The sequence below is a fragment of the Gambusia affinis genome, linkage group LG12 (genome assembly GCF_019740435.1).
Source record: "Gambusia affinis linkage group LG12, SWU_Gaff_1.0, whole genome shotgun sequence".
Classification (NCBI taxonomy): Eukaryota; Metazoa; Chordata; class Actinopteri; order Cyprinodontiformes; family Poeciliidae; genus Gambusia; species Gambusia affinis.
The window spans coordinates 4,482,492-4,503,509 of NC_057879.1; the positions used below are offsets into that span (position 1 = coordinate 4,482,492).

The window sequence follows — 21,018 nt, forward strand, 5'->3', positions numbered from 1 at the left end:
GAGATGCTCCCAGTCTGCAGTGGTCAGTATGTAAAGTGGTCAAAAGAAAGCAGTGAACTAGTTATTCATGCTGGGAGCAAATAATGATCTGATACTGCTGCTCAAATTGCAGATGGTTCTGAGAGACAGGTGTCAGATTACACAGTTTGTGGAGACCAAATGAAGGAGACTACAATATTATGGCTGAGCAGTGTACACAGGAAAAAAGTAAACTGGCCTTGATTTCCTTAATTTTGAGTGATTGCGATTGGCTGATGCTTGCATGAGAAATCGATCATGTTCACCGATCTTATCTACTCCTGCAATGGTTTGAAAATCAGCTACTGTCCCATTTTGCTCTGTTGTGAAAAACGTTGTTCTGGTAGACCGGGTGAAGTCTGCACACCAGTGGCTAACAACAGTCACCCCACTGTTACCAACGTATCGAGTTTGTCGATATATTTTGGAACTTTTTAGACAAATAACAATCGACATCGGCCAAAATCCGAACTGGGCTAGGGTTAGGTTTCAGCCAGAAAACTGCAATTGTTGCACTGCAAGTAAAAACACAAGTTAAGACCATGCAATGAAATTCTTTTTGTTTTTTTCATTATTACTACTCTGTAGCTTATTGGTGTCTGATCATATTCTTGTCTTTCCTGCTCGTGAACAGTGCTCCCTAACACATTCCTTCTGTTTTCCACTTTCACGTCACATTTCAATGTTTCCGATCGCCAAATAAACCAACTGTTAATGTGTTGATGAGGACACACATGTGGTTGAAAAGGTTTGTGTTTGGAGCTTTGTCGTTAACTCTCTGCCTGACTTCACAGCAGTAGTAATACAAACTTGCTTACTCTGTCATCTGCAAGAGAGAGGAAAACCAGAGAAAACACGTTTCACCCTTAGCGATGCGCCGCGCGGCTTACACACATCCAGTCTGAGCGCAGATGGAACGAGAGCTGCTACTGCAATTAGCAAAAAAAAAAAAAAAAAAAAAAGACTTTCAATGCAGGCAGCGTGCCAGGAATCCTGGGAGCTTGACTTCCAAGCAACATGGTGGAGAGGCTACGGTCTGCAAGAAGGTAGGCTAGTTGTTAGAATTACAGTGTACAGGTAGATATTTAGATGCCAGAAGAGACATAAATATTAGGACTGGGCTGACAAGTTAGCGCCATGTTTTCAGAGATTTACAAGTTGTTTTTTCAGTTGAAACACTTTGATACACATTCCCTGGTGAGAGAATCATGCACATTGTTCAGCTTTGACATCCAGTGACGTCTTCCAGTCTATACAAGCCACTGGACTTCTTCATATTTCGTCACTCTCGGGTCAGAAGGTTTAGACATTCTAAAGCTCACAGAAAGCTCCGAGTAGCAAAACCATTTCAGCCAAAGTACTGAGGCGCATCATCAAAATCAGACCATTGACCTTTCCAGAGGAGGTGTTCTAGCTCCAAGTCCTCATATGGCTTGAAATTCTAATTTTTCACATCAACAAGTCAAATGAGCCCCGGTGCAGACATGTTACGCAACAACCTGTGCCTGTAAAAGCAAGTCTGGTGAGCAAATGACTGTCGTCCATGAGCGTTACTTCACTGAGAGCATGGAATATGTTGCAGCCACTATTTGCATAAATATCTGAGAGAACTGAGGTATTATTTGACTCTGGGCCTGCTTTCCATCACAGGAAATCAATAATCAAACTCTTTCTGCAGACCTCTGAGGAGGCGATCTAGATTTTCAACGGTTGCTTTGATGGTGAATTCCACATACAGCCCCCGGTCTCTTTCTCCCTGTTGTACGGTGTTATGAAATTCACCTTCAGACAAATGGCCCTTTGGAAATAATCCTGGAAAAAAAATGTGCTGCCGACAAACTCAGAGGGCTTCTGAGAGAACTGCCAAGGTAACCATTTATTGTTTCTCCATCTGAGAATGTTGGTCTATGCTCCTTTTGTAAATTGTTCATGCCATAATTTACATCAGAAGATCAAACAGGTTACTCCAGTGGCATTGTTAACATTCACAATACATTGTTGAAAATGTTATGTCATTCCCTGAAATTTTCAGCTGCCCACATGGACACGCTAAACGAGTTCTGGAGAAACGTCGGAGAGACGAAAAAAAAGGTTGGCAATGACAAGGAGGATGTTTGAAGGAGTAAAGCAAAGTCGAGCACACACAAACAACCGATCAAACTCTCAAGTGGAGGTCGCAGTTCTAGTTCTCGGGAGCTCTTGGTACTCTGACGCATCTGGTCATTTCAGGCAACTCATGTCCATTTGTGACCAGGTTTGACTGGAACCAGCCAATGACGTAGTCATTAATCAGGAAAACACCAGATCTCCCCACTTCTAATCTAGGCTATCGGGGGAAAAAAATAGACACAAGAGATCGTTCCAATGGGACAATAATCCCCAAAACAGATAAATATCTGCTTTTGGAATCCAATTAATTGACCCATATTCTGGTCTGGACCCTCGGCTATTGAGAAACGACAGTTTCCTACTTGGACTCTGTTCTAAATGTTACCCAACAGCTAACGTTTGGCGGTGACGTATGTAATGCGTCAGTTTGACGCTGTGGGGCATACCGGAAATTTCCTGCACTGTAAACAACCACGCTCCACTGCCGAGAGAAAAGTGCAGAGCCGAAAGAGGCGGCTGTTAGTGTTAATTCAACATTTGGAGGCGTGGCCAACACGGACTGAAGGGCTTCGACGTCATAGTTCACCATTTCTCCTTCTGTTTGCTGATTGGCTCGGCAGAAATTGAGCCGGACAAATCAGAGTAAATGGGCGAAAGCTGTTGAGCGAGATTAGTTCATAACTAAAGTGGAATTGTGTGCAGTGGCTATGCTAACCCCAACCATAAAGGAAATAAATTAAATTGTCAAACATTCCAACAGACTGCGACAGACTGGCGACCTGTCCAGGTGAACCCCGCCTCTCGTCCGGAACGTAGCTGGAGATTGGAACCAGCAACCCTCCCGACCCCACTAGGGACAAGGGTGAACAGAAAATGGATGGATGGATGGCATTCCAACAGAAAAGTGTCTGAAGTTCTCGTAAAAACCCCCCGAAATCACTGAAATTGTTGTGTAATTATCCCATCTTAGAAAAACAATAATACAAACTTTTAACAAAAATAAATTACTGTGTGCTTCTAAAGTTCTGACTGGAAATCCATGAAAATGGAGATACGAGCCGTCTTGCTCGAACAGAAGAGGGCTAAAAATCAGCAACCATTCTATGTGACAAATAGTGAAATCAAACCTTTCTCCAACGACTCTGTTCATAACAAAGGACGAGCATGATGGACAGCTCGGCTGGGCTCTGCCTTCTGGGGGAGCTTATGGAAGAGCTTCCAGTTTCCCGCCATGATCCCCTCTGGTTTAACTCTGGGGCAGAGGCTTTACCAGAATTCCTGAAACACTACGTTGCTCAAGAAAAACACACCTCCATGGCAAAAACACTGTGGAACCCGGAGACTTTCCGTGGGCTGGAGACTAGACAGATTAATTAAGCAGCGGACTGATCTCATGGAAACACAGATGAGCACCTCGGCATTTTCCTCCATTTCTTGTGTGTATGTTGAGGTAAATATTTTGTGTTCACATGGAAGACGAACGAGAAATAGAGAGTAACTCTTAGAAGCAGAGCGAGATGAGGTGACAAAGTGCTTCTTTTTTTTTCTTCTTCAACATTTTACCACCTTAAGCACCAGCCTCCTCGTGACCCTGCAAGGATAAGCAGGTACTGATGGAAAGACTTTGACTGGGTCATGGTCACACAAGAATAACCCAACAATATGTTGCCAGTCTACCATTAAGTCCAGATTTATGAAATGGATTAAATTTATTTGCAGTAGATATTTCACAGAGGTGTGCGATCCTGCATATTTTGGTATCAATCCAATACCAAATAAATACAGGGCCAGTATCGCCGATACTGATAACTTTTACTTAATGTAAATAATGGATATTTTCATATCATCAGACTTCTGACCTCTATGTGTTTTTGTGGTCTTCCTTTGAATTGTTTGGTTCAAACAAAAGACAGAATTTAGACACATTTTAAAAGTGTCAACAAAATACATTAATAACATTATAAGAGGATTTATGTGCATTTTTAGCAATGAAGCAAAGTGCAAAATATAATTTGGGAGCAAAACTAAAACATTTTTTTAATCTAGAGTAGAAAAACTAAAACACAAAAATAAAATAAAAATTCCAGATGGAATGTGAAACTAAAGTATTGATCCTAGCATGCTGGTATCTAATCAAAAGTGATACAGAATTAATATTGGTATTACCGATGGTTTTTGGATCGATCAACCCGCCTCCGGTATACGTCACTCTTTTCAGATATTTCTTTGTAAAATAATAATGCACCAAATGTGAAGTCCTTCCACTTCACATTTATATGCTAATGCCTGTTGCGTATGCTTATCATCTCCACTTAAGAGTTGGAAAACAAAAACATTTGTCTCACACTGCTGAGGGCCAAAAGGGATTATTTTTCTGTTGAAATTGTTCATTTTACACAGTAAAGCTCCACGAATATGCACACATAGCGGCATAAATGATTCTCTTATTTGAATTTCAAGGTCTCCCCTCCAGCCCCAGACGAAAACAGGGAACAGTCACGTTGCATCAGCTTTTAGCTTAGCTTGCCTCCTGTGCCAGACATCCTGCCCAGCTGTGATGCGGCTCGGCTGTAGAGCTCCATTCTCCGGCCATCTGAAGCGCCGCCTTGCCCCGGAGTCGCTGCCGACACATTCCTTCTCCACCTTTTCCCCCTCCGGTCGTAACTTCACCCTTGTGTTGTGGCCGCAAACTGGATTCATTACGGTTAATCATGCAGTGGTTTAATGGGGAAACTATTAGTTGTTGAGGAAGTAAACAAAAAACTACCTGCCGGTGACGGCGGCTAGACACATAAAAAGAAAAAGAGATTGTCCGGTCAAAACAACCTGTAGAGGCATACCAAACGCTGAGGCACAAAGCAGGAATTCAGCAACGGAGGGGGGAAAAAAAAGGTTTATTCTTCCGCTCGTAGGTTTTCAGCAGAGGTGGGTTGAGTTCACAAGAGCTGAACTCAAGTAACAGTAGCCCTACTTCATCACAAATTGACTCAAGTAAAAAGTAGCAGTTCAAGGTATTCAAGTTAGAGTAAAAACTTGAATACCCAGAAAAAAACTAAAGTATTTAATATTATTTTAACATTTAAAATAACGTCAGACAAAAATATGAAGTTATGCTGAAATTTGATAACAGCAGAATAATTATTTTTTTCCCCCCAAAATAATTTCTTCAATATAAAATTTGAAATTAAAACTTACATTTGGTAAAGGGTAACGTGCTTCCAGAGGCAATATGGTGTTTACAACATTATTCATCTTATCTCTAAATGACACAATACTCAGCAGATACTAATGGAAGTGAAACTGAGATTAGGAAATTTCTGGTTAAAATATGTTTATTTTTTTACTGTATGCAGAAACGTCACTTACTGGATAGGTCACTTACTTATACAGTAAGTGACCTATCCAGTAAGTGAGTAAGAGTAGCAATCCTTTATAAAACCATTCCTTTTTCTTCCAAAATTTACTCAAGTAAACGTAACTACCTAACTCTGGTTTTCATGTTGTTTGTTCGTCTCGGCACACCCCTTTCACCATCAGAAAAAAACAAAACAAGAAACACACAGAGCACTTACAGAAACACTCCACACCCCCTGGTTGGTCCGTCCCCTCGTCTTTTCTGCATAAATACTCAAAGTTCTGCTGGGATTCAGGCATCAAGCTGCACTGACGGGGACAGACAGGCAGAAAACAGAGACGACAGAAACAGATAAAGCTGCAATCAAGACTTCCAAAATGCTTCACCTCTTGTCTTTCCTCTCTTTATCCTGCTTTGCTGTGTTCTCTCAAAGCCAAGGTCAAGCCTCTCTCAGCCGCTCCAATGATCCCAACGGACGTTGTGTCTACTCCTTCGCTGTAGTGAGTCCGCAGGAGTCCAGTTGCCCCGGAGGAAGTGCCAAATCAGAGATGGATGAAGTCCTGACCAGACTCACCTTGCTTGAAGCTCTGGTCAGTCAGCTGACAGCAAGAGGGGAGCAGGGAACCGCCTCTGGCGGGCTGAGGCGCAGCGAGGAGAATCTTCGGGAGGCTTACGCCCAGGTAACAAGAGAAAGAAACCAGCTGCAACTGGACCAGGAGCGTCTGAACGCACAAGTCCAGAAGCTGCAGGGCACAGTGGCCGAGCTAAACCGGGAGACGGAGAGGCTCCGGCAGAGATCCTGCGAGCAGACGCACACCTCAGGTGGAACCCTGCATGAAAACAGACCTCTCAGAGGTATGTTGTTTCTAGAATTAGAGATTTACGGTAATGTTTTTGTGGTGGCAATGAAGATTCCAGGTTTCCAGGCCTCAGGCTTTGTCAGAAAACAACTTTAGAAGTTTCACAGTTTCATCTTGCGCAAGATAAAACTATTTCTTTGACATAATAAAAACTGATTGTTTTTCATTCTGTTTTTTTTTTTTCCCAGACCGTGGATATCACTTTGAAAATACCTCCTATCAGGAAATGAAGGCTGAGGTGAGAGAGGTCCCTGCATCCCACCTCCTTCCTGAGGGAAACCAACGAGCAAGTAGTCCAAAGATGAGTTCCAACATTTCCTCAGAATGCGGAGAGTTGTTGTCTGTGGGAGACCCTGTGCTACACAGAAAAGCTGATGCCATCACAGGGAAGTATGGAGTGTGGCTTCAGGATCCAGACCCTCAGGGGCCCTATTATAACAACAAGACGGTGTGGCGAATCGATTCGGTTGGTAAAGAAATCCGCCAGCTCTTTGTGTATGAAGATATGGATCAGTTTTCCAAAGGCTTTCCCATGAAGGTCCTGGTTCTTCCGGAGCCAGTGGAAAGCACAGGGGCCACCGTGTACCAAGGTTCCCTGTACTACCAGCGCAGACGCAGCCGGACCCTGCTTCGCTACAACCTCACCTCAGAGAGTCTTGCATCCCGTCTGGACTTGCCTCGTGCCGGCTTTCACGGACAGCACCCGTACTCCTGGGGCGGCTACACGGACATCGACCTGGCGGCGGACGAGCAGGGGCTGTGGGTCATCTACAGCACAGGTGAAGCGAAGGGGGCGATTGTTATTTCCCAGCTGGATCCCGCGAGCCTGGAAGTGAGGAGGAGCTGGGAGACCAAGATCAGGAAGAACGCGGTTGGCAATGCCTTCATGGTGTGTGGACGCTTGTACACGGTGGCCAGCTACACGACACCCAACACCACCATCAATTACATGTTCGACACCGCCACTGGTGAGGGCCAGGCCGTCGCCGTGCCCTTCGTGAACAAGTACCGCTACAACAGCATGGTGGACTACAACCATGCCCAGAGGAAGCTGTACGCCTGGGACAACTTCCACATGGTCACCTACGATGTGAGACTGGGATGGGTTGGTCAAGGAAGAAGCTAAATGGGACTTAAAGAGACTCGTGTTCAGAACATACCTACATACAACTGGTTTCATTGGGCATGATTTTTGTAAAGCTTTGACACTTTTTTTAAAAAGAGAAATAAAAACTGCATTATGTATCTTATTTTAAAAAACTGTCTTTTTGTTTGTCTTTGTTTCCACGTTTGTTAAAACTGACTCCATTTTGTGTCATCTGCAGAAATACAGCACTCGGTCAGAAACAACCAATGAGAACCGGGAGCAGGGTCTTAACACTGTTGATCACCCACATGTACACGCTGCTCACATCTTTCCCTTGCTCTCTGCTACACTACAGCTTCTTCCAGATAATGAAGTCTGTCATGAGCGCTAAGGCTAGTTAGCATGGCCACAGAGGATACTGGATGAACTGTTTTCCTGGAAAAAGTGTACACGAAAACCTCCTCCTGGCTCTGATTGGTCATTTCTGGCCAGAAGCGGTGCACTTCTGCAGATGGCAATAGGACCACTGGATGGAGTAGGAGAAGCTTGATTTTCTCACACATTATCGGTGTCGTATTATGCTGTCCCAAGAAAGAGTTTTAACAAGTAAATAAATGAAAGAACATATTTTTGTAAAAGTTAGATACTGCAGACTTAAGAGTTTCTCTCAATGTTTTTTTCCCCTTGTAATTAATGTGTCTTAATAAGAGCTGTGAGGCACATAGTGGATCTTCTGTGCTCTGTTTTTAACTGTTCAATAAAGATTTTGCCTCTCTTATTAAATTGCTGATTTTTTTTTTCTCTCGCATTTGTCTTCAGATCTCTTGACTCTGTCAACCCCAAATAAAATATTTATATATGGATGAAAACACTTCACAATTACTTTTACTAATACCTTGTGTTGGTTTATCTCTTCGATTTATGGTTAAATACTTTACAATTTACAGTTAAACTGTGTGAATACATTTGCAGGGTATGATGAGTCCAAAGAATAACAAGGACAAAACAAAATGTGGATCAAACAATTAACTGTCAAAGTACAGCTTTCACAATAAGGCCTTTTTTTTTACTGTACCAAATGAAAATTTACACTTGAAACTTTGCGCAGTGAAAATTTGCTCGCAACACCTGCGTTGTCTCAAACACGGACCAGTCTCAAAGCAAATGGGAACAGAGTGTGTGGGTTTTCCAATAATGTATGAATATTTTACATGTATTTGTGCAAATAAATTCAGGAGAATTCTTTGCTATAAAGAAAAGTAGTTTATTTACAGGCACTTCATAGAAATAGGAGGGGATAATTGGCCATGTGCATGTATCAAATTGGGATACCGCCCCCAAATATCATTATTTGATAATTTTTTTCCTCTACAACTTTTCCCAGTCCACTACAAATTCCATATCTGAACATTTTATGGAGGGAAAAAAAGATATATATTCAATTTTTCTGTTATGTCAACCTTAATAACAACCCCTGTTATTATACATGAAAATTACTTGAAATTCAACATTATACTTAGAAACGGTCACCTCAAAATAAAATCGTCTTGCGATATAAACTAATTATTTCTAAGAAATATCTAAAAGATGAGCAGGTATTACATGCCGCCCCCTGGGGGACAAAAGGGAAACTGCATTTAAATCACAGCTCTGACGTTTATAATGCTTATAATGTTTCAGTTTATCCCCGGCGCCATTAAGGACGCACCTTAACCTCCTTAGAATGAAGTCGTGACATTAGACGCGGGGTTTTGTTTGGTTCGGTGATGGCGCGTTAAAAGGCGGCTCAGTTCATCGACATTGAAACACGAGAGAAGTGTCGCACAGTATAATCACAGTCAAGAGACTCGGTAGCAGCTGATGGAAACTTGGGAGAGTGGGAGCTGACTTTCCCCGCCAGCAGGGATCACATAAATATAGTTTGCACTGTGAAATCTGACAGCTCACGTTGAAACACAAACAAACCTTGTCAGGAAGCACGTGCATGTGTTGCACACAGAGATAAAAACGCAGCTAGATTTTGACGGGATTTCAGTGTGAAAGAAAAGACTTTGTGACATTTAACACTTTTTGAGACCCAAAGACTATAAATATAGAGGATGATTGGGTGATTCTGTAGTAGAAAAAACTTTGATGTTTTGGGTGTGTGTTTGGCCTTGTGCCTCTTACACTGACTCTACAGCCTTAAACTCTAGAGTGAAACTAAAGTTCCCCTCCCAAGAGGATCCACCTACCCGCCTATGGGTTGGCATCTAGAACTGAGCCAGTGGAGACGTACATCATCCAGCCAACTGGCCATAAATTTACACTTACCCATGTCAGACCCAAGAAAGCTAGCTAGCTGGAACGGGTCTATTAGCAGCTAATTAGTGGTAGCTTGGTCCATCTCCAGTCACAAGACGGAATAAAGATGTCTGCCAAAACTTTGCCTGACAGAAATGTTAAGTCCTATGATTAATATATTTAAGGCCAAGTCATATTTTTAAATGAATTGAAGATATTTTAAGGCCTTAATTTTAGACACATGATTTTCAAACATTTTAAGTATGTGTGGGTTAGAGGTTCTCAAACCAGAAAAGAAAACAGAACACCAGATCAGAACAGCACATACGTGACTTTAATTGAAAAATAACTAAAATTCAGCATGGATTTTTGGTTTTAAATACAAACAGGCTACACATTTTCACAACACAAAGGCTGACCCGGACACACACACACATACATACACTCGCGCACACACACACATCCGCATATATGACTTAATGTTTCCACTCTATCATCCACAGTCCCTCATAAGCCCTGTCCAGGCTTTCCCTCAGTCGAATGAAAATCAATTCCTGCAGAGAGTCCCAAGTCACCCACAACCTCTCCACCACGCTGTACTGGCAGTAACCCATGGCCAAGCCAAAGCCCACATCCGTCACATAGTGCCTGGCGAGCAGCAGCCGAGATAAGCTCACCAGGACCGCCCAGCTCACCACCAGGACCCTCATGGAGGCCGTGTCTGCAACCTGGGCGAGGAAGAAGCGGGCGCACATGGTGGCCCTCGAGGCGTGGCCCGAGGGAAAGGAGTAGCGCTCCATGAAGAAGGCTGAGAGGATGTCAGAGCGGTTCTGGATGGGTGTTCGTCGTCTCACCAGCGTCTTCACGGCTCTGACAAGCAGCAGGTCCAAAATTAGAGCTGTGAAGATGGAGAGAGGCATAAAAAAAACTTTGGATTACACTTGAAAGATATTCATAAAGTCTTTCCATTACTTTTAGGTCTACATAAAGTCCAATACTGTGCGCCTGCTCTTCATTTCAATAGTGTAAGTAGACATGTCAGGAAACAAGGACTTTCGCATCACCTTCCTGCATTGAAACTATAGGCTATGACCAGACAGGTGAGCCTGTCACAGATATTTTGGACATCACTAGTAAGGGATAGTGATTCAAATCTTTGTACAGAATGTCTGACCCAAGTCATACGAGTCCAAACTTTGGCTGCTTCTACATTAAGTGCACAAGGTAAACTAGTAGAATCACAAAGAGGAAGCGGACTCACTGGAAACTGTAGACACAGGAGCTTCTGTTGAGTCTTGACTCTCTACTTACTCAAGTTAGTAGATGCACCAGAAACATAGACTCTTAAGAAGAACAGAAGACTCAAGAGAGCCACTGAGAACTCAACAGAAAATATGGTGAACTTAACAAAAACACAAAGGACTCAATGGAAACAAAGAGGACACAACAGAAATGTGACGGACTCAACAGAAATACAACTGATTCAGTGGAAACAAGAAGGACTCGGCAGAACCATGGAGGACTCAACAGAATCTAAGAGGACTTGACAGAAACGTGGAGGACTAAATCAAAATACAAAGAACTCAAAGGAAACAAAGATGACTTTACGGAAACATTGGCAACTCAACACAACCATGGAGGACTCTGTTCTTTCTACTACACAAGAACAGAGAAATGTATTCTCTTCTTGGTTGGGGATCTCGTGGATTGTTCTTGACACATCATCCGGAAAGAACTTTTTTTCTGGCGCGACATCTCAGAACCACAACATACAAACCATCCAATAGGATATTTATTAAGTGGGTTTAGCAAGAGTTCTACAATTAAGTTCTTGTCAAGTACGAGATGTTCTTTAAAAAGAAAAATGCATATTGTTCTTACCACTTCTGGTAAACAAACCAATTTGTCTGGCCTTGAAGGGCTATGTAATGACCTTGGGACGTTTAGTGAGAAGAATCAGCAGAGAGATCAGCCAGATGAGTCACCGATTTCACCCATGCATGGACTGTGCATGCCAGCAGCGGCCATGCAACCCTCAATCAGAAGGCATCGTACACAGAGCCCATAAACATAAACACAAATTAGATCCGGAGCAGAGGAAGAAGAAAATGCATCTAAAAACAAAAAATGAATATTGTGAAAAAGTACAATATATTTCACACTCATTACATTGATTTGTTACACATAGTGAAATATTTCAAGCCTTTATTTCTTGTGATTTTAACAGGATGTCTAAAATAGTTTTAGTAAGACTCGAGGGAAATATCAAGAGACATTTAATAAGCCTTTAGAAAAAAGGTTACAGTAATGTTATGTGTATAACAGCGGCTGAAGCAAGACATATTCAGTTGTTTAAAAATTGTGTTAAATGTGTAAGGTGTCGCATCACAACAGGAAACTGGTGTTGCTGTGGCGGTAACTGGCTGAAGGGTTTAACAGGGAGAGGGCAACCAAAGCCATTTGGTGTAAGCTGAGAAATATTGAACGTGGGGAGAAAGTAAGTGTTTTTTTAATTATTATTATTATCATCATTTCTTTTCTACTTTGGATATAATTTTGCTAAGTACTTTTTGGATTAATATAGATTTTTTTTCTTTCTATTACAAAAATTAAATATTACAAATTTAATTTGGGCCAGAAAATAATTTCAAATATACTTTTGAATTTCAAAAAACTATGTGTTTTATAGCTATTAACTTATTTTGACAAACAGTAGGTCAATTATTTATTATTATTGTTTACAATGTCAAGGCTGAACATAAAAAGCTGCATTAGACTACCTACCTGGGATTAGCTAAAGTACATTGAAACAAATATTTTGTCTTTTCAACATTCACCTAAACCTGGAACTCGTTCATGTTACTGTGTTTACTGCTATTTATGGCCTGGAGTTGTTTTTATTATTATTAGTGCACAGGCCACTGATGTATGCCTGCCGTCTGACATTAACAATAAAACATGTCATACATGTGTTCCAAGAATAGCTGTGGTATTTCATTAAAGCGCAAAAACAATTGTTAAAGGGTTTAAAGCAATCAATCAATAAATAAAAAAACACACGTGAAAGTGGCTCTCAGAAACTGGTGTTCCAACTGAAGCCCACCTCTTGTTTGTTGGTCGGGGGGCCACTTTCCCCTTTGTACTGTACATTAGGTGACCGATGGGGAGACTGATTTAGCTCGTTGCGCTATTTCAACAGCCTTTATCATTGCACAGCTTAGGCCAGACAACAGCAGAGCGCGACAATGACTGCCAAAGGTCTTGTCGAGTTATTGGTAAGTTTGTGCGTAACAGTGTCCGCCGTCAAATTTGGTGACAAAGACAAACAAAGATAGGTCAGTAAAACGAAGCTGTTGAATCAAACAGAAAGGTTAGAGGTGCTAAAATGGCTCAGTGAGGAATTGAGTTCAAATTATTTGTTTCGAAATAGAAAAATTGGTCGGAATTATTCCAACCCAGACGTAGACCAACACTTTTCCACTCCAAACACTTTCCTCACCCAGGGTCAAATTCAGCATGAGCTCCTGCTCCGCCACGCTTCCCCCCCGGAGCAGAGTGTACACGGCGCCGACGAGCCACGGGACGACGTGCCCGGAGAACTCCACCAGTCGCACCAGGGGCCGGATGCCTCCCCACGGCGACTCCTCGCACGCGCACACCCCGAGCTTCTTGGACAGCCACAGGTCCACCGCCAGCAGGAACCGCAGCGTTATGGAGAACATGGGCTGGCTCAGACTGACGGAGAAGTCCTCGGCCTGCGCGCCGGGGGAGAAGTACGGGCAGCTGGAGGAGGCCCGGCGGCGCCCTGGGGGGACCGAGTCCGACGATGCTCTGCTTCCAGCCGCGGCTCCTCGGCAGCTGTTCCGTCTGCTCCCTGGGGAGGACATCGCTTCCTCTGACAGAGTGTGGGGCACTGATTCGCGCGGCTCTCTGAGTCCCGCTGCGCTCAGACGCAAACCATCCTGCAAACGGGTCCAATCCAAACACTGGTTAATCTGGCACCAGTTTAGAACCGGACCCACCTCCTCCGATCACGTGGGCTCGCAACACTGCTAAGTTCTTACTTACAAACCGTCTGGGGAACAATTTGTCTTTATTTATTTTCCTTGAGATTTCTCAAACTCTGCAAAAAAGCATAAATAAATGTAAAAAAAAATTGGAGTTAAGGGTACTCTGAGAAAACCATGGTTCAGATTTTCATAAAAGAAACCAGATTAAATTATCTTCTGCCACACATCAAACTATCAAAATGAAAACATTATTTTATTTTGCCAACTCTGTGTAGGGTCAAACATGAGCTGCGTTTCCATTACAAATGTGTGCGAAACATTATCAATATTCCGCTAATGTAGAAAAAAACCCCACAATTTCGCAATTGATGTGTTTCCATTAAATAAGAAACAATTAAAAATCACAACCGAATAAGTTTCTTCATGTGGTGAATCATTAAAAACATTCTCATCATCCACTTACCACTTCCTGCCATCTTTTTGTTTTGTTTTTTGTTTTGTTTTTTTGCATTTTCCACCAGTAGTAACATTCGGTTGTTGATCCACAACTACAATGCTAAAAAAAAAAAGTGCTTCCATTGCAGTTTTGCGAACTTCAATGAGGCCGAAAAGCCATTTCATCCTAGCGAAAAAACGTTTTTTTGGGGGGGTTTTTTTTTAGACGTGAAGAGTTTTTCTATTACGCAAAATTATTTTGGTAATTACAAGTTGCATAACAATATGGTCAATGGAAACGCAGCTACAGACCAATCCATCACAAAGTTAGATGTCCCACCTCACCACTTGAAGAATGGGTTAATGTCGGTGTGTGTTTCCATTACAAATGCATGCAAAACTTTGTCGAAAAAACAATTCTGCAATCACGGTGTTTCCACTAGATAAGAAACGCATTTTTAAATCACAAGTTTGTTCAGGCCAGAAGCCTCAAACCACTGGGAGTCGCAGCACCATGGCACAGTCAATCTGAAAGAGAAAGTCCCACCAGCTGTGACAAATGCAGGAAGTCCAACCACCAAACAGTGGGGGGAAGAGTTGAAGAAGTTGGTCAGAGAGTGTATAGTTGAAGAAATGCTGCCCTTAAGCATGGCGATCAGGTTTATTTTGAAGGAGCGGAGCTGCTGAAAGTAACTATTAGAGTAGCCTAACTTCCTTACTTGTACAACCAAGTAATCAGTACAGTAACTGCTTTTTCAGGGATTAGTCAGAAATCAAGTTACTTTTTCAAGGTAACTATGCCACCACAGAGTCTGGTTAGCCGACATTATCTTTTGGACCTAAAGAGGAACGATCTAGAGTCAATGCACAGCTCCAGTTATTACAGCTCAGAAATTAGTGATCAGGTCTGAAATCTGGTTGATGAATTCAGACCTGAACATCCAGAGACACTTAAAGACAGTTACAAAATCAGCCTTTTATTACCTGAAGAACATTTCTAAGATTAGTGAGATCTAGAGAAACTCATCCCTGGGTTTATCTTTTGTTGCATTGATTGCCGCAACAGTGTTTTCACAGGTGTGCTTAAAAAGTCAGACAGCTGCAGCTGACTCAGAATGCTGCTGCTCTTGTTCTCACTAAAACCAGGAAGATAGAGCACCTCACACCGTTTCTAAAGTCCTTCCACTGGCTCCTTGTAGCTCTGAGGATATAGACCGTTAGTTTATAAAACACTGACTGGTTTAGCACCACAACACATTAATGATCTGCTGCTGTGGACATGCAGCAAAAATCACCAGGCCGGGTATCAAACCTGCGATGGCCGCGTCGAGGAGTAAGGCCTCCATATCTGGGTTGTGTTTAATCCCTGCGCCACCACAGCACCCCAGTAAATGGAACATTGATCAAAATATTTGTTGTAAATGTCGTTTGATAATATTGATAATGGCATTTGACGCAATGTAATGCTTGTTTCATAATTAGTTATTGTACCGGGTTTTATGGCGCAAAGCACTTTGAACTGCCTTGTTGCTGAGATGTGCTGTACAACTTGACTTGGCCAGATTGTAGTAGGTAGTTCAAAATGGCGTCCTATAAAACCGAACAATACCTCTCCTCATCCCCTTTGCTCAGTTTGCTTATCTTGTTCTTTATTGTTATCTCACTTTTCAGCATGAAGCCCTGGTTAGACTCAATGTTTCTTAGAGTGATAGAAAGACTAAGCTGTTCAAGACTAAGTGTGTTTTGAACAGCTTGTGGTTTCTGGTGACTTGAACACATCATTGTGGTCACATCGTCCTACCGCCTCCAGCCACCCCCTCGCTGTTCGCGCTGTTTCAGAGAAAACTTTCCGCCTTCTTTCTGTTTAAAGCTGTCTCTCGCAGGCCAACCCACGACCACATCCAACATGCCAGGGCTGCTGCTTGGAGACGAGCTTCCTAATTTCGAGGTGGAGACCACTGCTGGGACAGTGAAACTCCACGAATATTTTGGTGATTCGTAAGTAAAGATCTGTAGATTATTGAGTGTGTGAAATCTTTGAGGTGATTTGATGATAATTCAGTCAGTGTAACAAGGAAGGGTGGAGGAGTTTTACAGTGTGTGATTCCTGTTAGCGTTCTGATTTCTGCTTTGTGTGCGTCTGAGGTATACTTGTTCAACAGTGGAGACATAAATCTATACATACAACTGGATCCTGTATGTCAGATGAACAGCAACAATAAGCTAAAATATGTCAGGTTTATATGAGTCATATCAAAGATGCTTCACACAATCACATTGCTGACTTACGGGGAAAGAAAGAAAAATCCTGTGTCATCAGATTAAAAATTTATCTGCAAACCAGGTCACATCCTGTTATTTTTCTGTTAGCAACATAGCCCATCAGCAAAAAGCTTTGATTTAGCACACTCTCTCATTCAATTATGTAGCAAAACAGAAGGTAGAACCTCTTTACAAAGAATTATGTCAATGAGTTCTTCAAAGTTTGAAAGAACTTTCACATTCACCAACTAAGTTGCTCAGTTTTGCGTAACCCTATCAGTCTCTTGTGTCATGTTTGGGGTTTGCCCTCATTTGCTTTGACCGTAGGTTTATAAATTTCTGAGGCAATATCGATTAGCACCCGTCCTAGACCTAAATTTGGACCAAGCAAATCTGTTGGATATATGGCCTCATTTTCAATTCTAGAAAACTTTGGGTATACCGAGGGGTTCATGTAAATTCAATGAGTGGAAAGTTTCCAGATGCTTTGGCAGCCTAACTGAAGCCATTTCCTTTCCACCTCTGTGATTGAGAGTTGATTTCAGATGTACATCGTGGCTGAAAGTTTCTATTTTGGTGTCACCTCGTCACAGTAGAAACATTATTACGGCTTCCATGTTCCATAAAAAAGACTTCGTGATGTCAGCCCCTCCAAAATTGACACATTTATTTAGTCTTTCCCTATTCTCTCGTGAACTAACTATTCAATCTGCTAACTGAGGGTTGTACAGTTTTAGCCTCGGAACCAGCTCCTCGTTCTATGTTTGGCTCCGTACAGAGGGTTTGAACTTTGGCTATTGAGAAATGATTGGTGCGGGCTCTGCTTAAGTTTTCAACAATTGGGTCTGATTTTATACTTAGTGGCTAACATTTGGGATGACATACCTCATGTGTCAGCTCAATAAAGCTTATAAAAAACTAAGTGGAGAGTAGGACCAAGAAATCTTTGACAGCAATAAAATGTCTTACACATTCCTCTCTCAGTATTTGGAAGCATGGCCGATGAGGACTGAACATCTCTGTTCACCTCCTCCTTGCCAAACCTTAGGCAGACAACTAAAACATCACAGAAACAAAAAGAGTGGAGGTTGCTCAAGAAGACCCTTGGTGGAGACAGTAACAAATAATTATAGGCTGTGTTTCAGAAATAATAGCAATCATTTATCTCAACATGTAAAATTAGCTCAACAGTGAGACGAAAGAACACGCCAAGCAAGTATGAAACCTCGACCTCATTGATCAGTTCCTGACCTCAACAAAAGTAGCTCCTTGGTCATATACAGTGCAGCAAAAACCAGGTCACATCCTGTCGTTCAAATGTCAGATTGTTATCATTCCTACTTCAACCTACTCCAGAACTCATCTTAAGCCCCCGACCCTACTGGTCTCTAAAATGTCCATCTTCTCTACAGGTGGGGTATCTTGTTCTCGCATCCCAGAGACTACACCCCTGTGTGCACCACGGAGCTGGGTCGAGTCGCCAGGCTGAGTGGCGAGTTCAGCAAGCGCAACGTCAAGCTGATCGCTCTGTCCGTCGACAACCTGGAGGATCACCACGGCTGGAGCAAGGTGATATGCAGCGCCTCGTGAAAGATCTCGAAACAACTTCAAGGCAGGTGGTCCGTGGTGTTTGTTAAATGAGTTAGATGGTTCTCAGCCTGAAAAAGTTTGAGAAGCACTGGTTCAGAGCAAGACATGTTCATTTGTTAGTGGGTCCTGGTTAAAGTCCAGACCAAAGTTTATTTCAAAATGACTCACTTTTAGCGACTTTGCAAAGAAGAAAGAACTCCTTCTGGGGTCGTGCAAACCGCCTACTTTGTACTGATCCATCACTCTTAAAGTTTCCGGTTGTAACACAACAAAATGTACACAGTATTCTCCATGTTTTAAAGTTTTCCATCAACTGAAGAGCTAATTGTTCATTTAGCTCTTTTGCTAACTCTGAAAACGTTTAGCGTGCCTATCAGATACAGTCTAACGCACTAATTTACTTGGCAGGTTAATAAAGTTTGACCTCTTTGTTGAAACTTTAGTTATTGGTCTAAGAATTGAAGTGTGTGGAGACTTTGTAGCAGCAGTTCCGTTTTCTCTACTCGCTTTCTTTCTTTTTTTCCCCCCCAATAACTTCATCTCAAACAAGAAACATAAAGGAACAAAATAAAACGCAGACGATAGAGAGCAAAATATAACCATTAATAAAACATCTGAAATGGAATTACAGAAGATGTAAATTACAAAGGAAATTTAAAATAGTACTTAAGAGTTTGAAGGACAGATTGTGAACTGAAGTTAGCGCTTTAGCATTAGCTTCCGAGAAATACTGTGATGGTGTAGCGCTTTAGCATTAGCTTCCGATAAATACTGTGATGGTGTAGCGCTTTAGCAATAGCTTCCGATAAATACTGTGATGGTGTAGCGCTTTAGCATTAGCTTCTGATAAATACTGTGATGGTGTAGTGCTTTAGCATTAGCTTTTGATAAATACTGTGATGGTGTAGTGCTTTAGCATTAGCTTTTGATAAATACTGTGATGGTGTAGCGCTTTAGCATTAGCTTTTTATAAATACTGTGATGGTGTAGCGCTTTAGCATTAGCTTCCAATAAATACTGTGATGGTGTAGCGCTTTAGCATTAGCTTCCGATAAATACTGTGATGGTGTAGTGTTTTAGCATTAGCTTCCGATAAATACTGTGATGGTATGGTGCTTTAGCATTAGCTTCCGCTTGGTGTTGTGCATTAGTGTTAATGGAACTAATGTTTATGAGTAGCGCTCTATGGTTAGTGCAACTAACTTTTTAGCTAGCAGTGCCTACTACTGGTTTTGGCTATAAATGGATATGTCAGCTCTGTCGTCTTGGCAGCTGCTTTGGTTTTAAAAAAACTCATCAAGCCCCTGCGTGTCTCCTCTCTGACTAGGACATCCTGGCTTACAACTATGAGAAGTCTGAGGGCAGTGAATTGCCCTATCCCATCATCGCAGACAGCAAGCGGGAGCTGGCAGTCACTCTGGGCATGCTGGACCCCGTCGAGAAGGACAAAGACGGCATGCCGGTCACTGCTCGCTGCGTGAGCGTCACAACCACGTCAGGATTTCCGAAGTGAAGTTGCGGTTCACTTCGGAAATCCTGAATCTGAGACCTGAGATGAGGATTTGAGACCCGCTTAACCTTCCACTCTGATTTCCCCTGTTTTGTCTAGGTTTTTATTATTGGGCCTGACAAAAAGCTGAAACTGTCCATCCTCTATCCACACACCACGGGACGCAGCTTCGACGAGATCCTGCGCGTGCTCGACAGCCTCCAGCTTACCGCTCAGAAACGAGTGGCCACGCCCACCGAGTGGAAGGTGTGTGGTACCTTTTGACAAAAATCCTCAACAGGAGCCCGACCTACAGCAATAAGAATGGACCTTATGAATTTTAGTGGGATTTTATGTGATAACCCAAACCAAAGTACAGCATTAACGAGAAAGAGGGAGGAGAAAAAAAGTTAAAATCTGAAAATCTGGCCTGCGTTTGTACTCGATACAGTCTGCTTTTTTTTTATTTTTTTATTTTTTATTGTGGAAGGTGTTTAAAACAGCTTTTAATTAGATTACAACAGCAGATATTTGGAGTCTGCTGTAGCTTTAAGCTACTAGGTCACTCCCACAGCATGTTTCATCAGGGTGATGTAGACAAACATAGTCAATTTGGGCAAAATCTGACATGTCTGTTTTCATATGGTGCCTTGTTGGCTACCACCTTGTTTAAGACGCCTGTCAATTTTTATTCACAGATATCTGATTAAAAAGAATTAAACACCTAAGCATGCCACACTTTTTTAGTTTTTTTTACCATTTCATTTTCCTCCCACTTGAGTCGCGTGCGCTACTTTGTGTTGCTCCGTCACATAAAATCTCTGAAAATAACTTAAAGGTTGTGGTAGAAAAAGTAAATAAATTAAAAAGTAGAAAAACCTTAATTCCACGCGTTGCATTTCTTCCCTCCAGCCCGGAGGCTGCGTGATGGTGCCTCCGAACATGCCCGAGGACGAGGCCGCCGCTTTGTTCCCGATCGGCGTCTTCAGCAAGGAGCTGCCGTCTGGGAGGAAGTACCTGCGCTACACTCCAGATCCACTGGATAGGAAAGGCTGTGAACCGCCACCGGCTGAACCCGAATTACCCACGTCTCTCTCATAAAACAGGCTTTTTGTGCAAGTCAATGCGACGAATACAAAACGTCTTACCGTAGAAGCAGAGTTGTTCTTGCATAACTTGTTTGTAATGGGGTGACAGAAGTAAATAAAGAAAATAAATGTTGCTTTCACCTTACACATTGTTGTGTGCGTTAAAAGGACAGTGGAGCTGCATCCAGTCTGAGCTAATAAGAAAATAATAAAAAATCAGCCCATTCTGTTCTACCTGGGTCCTCCTCATAAACAACATCCATGTGTCTTACTGGTGCTAAGCATTCCTTAAATCCCTATTACACTCCCACATTTTGCAGTGGGATACAAATAAACACCTCAAAAGGGGGTAATTGAATAAATAATAAAAATAGATGAGCCCAAATGTAACTGATTTGCTGCCTTATGTGATGTCAACAGAGGAACTGCTGT

At 42.3% G+C, this 21,018-nt stretch overlaps 3 protein-coding genes across 4 annotated transcripts; 2 read left to right on the forward strand and 1 right to left on the reverse strand.

Moving 5' to 3' along the window:
• Nucleotides 1–5,751: 5,751 nt before the first annotated feature.
• Nucleotides 5,752–8,193, forward strand: LOC122841342 (myocilin-like; the record flags this gene model as incomplete). Its single annotated transcript, XM_044134598.1, has 2 exons — nucleotides 5,752–6,337; nucleotides 6,531–8,193. Coding segments are annotated over 2 exons (1,524 nt in total), but the record flags the coding sequence as incomplete, so codon positions are not given.
• Nucleotides 8,194–9,217: 1,024 nt separating this feature from the next.
• Nucleotides 9,218–20,767, forward strand: LOC122841428 (peroxiredoxin-6-like). Of its 2 annotated transcripts, XM_044134720.1 has the most exons (6): nucleotides 9,218–9,301; nucleotides 16,041–16,155; nucleotides 17,832–17,988; nucleotides 19,337–19,486; nucleotides 19,619–19,765; nucleotides 20,411–20,763. In XM_044134720.1, exons 2-6 carry the CDS (start codon nucleotides 16,064–16,066, stop codon nucleotides 20,597–20,599), a joined length of 735 nt encoding a protein of 244 aa, XP_043990655.1. In that variant the 5' UTR covers nucleotides 9,218–9,301; nucleotides 16,041–16,063; the 3' UTR covers nucleotides 20,600–20,763. The 2 variants fall into 2 exon arrangements, with proteins under 2 accessions (XP_043990655.1, XP_043990656.1); XM_044134721.1 differs by lacking the exon at nucleotides 9,218–9,301 and having other exon boundaries at nucleotides 14,387–16,155; nucleotides 19,337–19,471; nucleotides 20,411–20,767.
• Nucleotides 10,082–14,015, reverse strand: LOC122841427 (phospholipid phosphatase 6-like). Its single transcript, XM_044134719.1, has 2 exons — nucleotides 13,212–14,015; nucleotides 10,082–10,610 (listed from the first exon to the last, which is right to left on the reverse strand). The coding sequence occupies exons 1-2, from the start codon at nucleotides 13,597–13,599 to the stop codon at nucleotides 10,189–10,191; spliced, it is 810 nt and encodes a 269-aa protein (XP_043990654.1). The 5' UTR covers nucleotides 13,600–14,015; the 3' UTR covers nucleotides 10,082–10,188.
• Nucleotides 20,768–21,018: the final 251 nt, after the last annotated feature.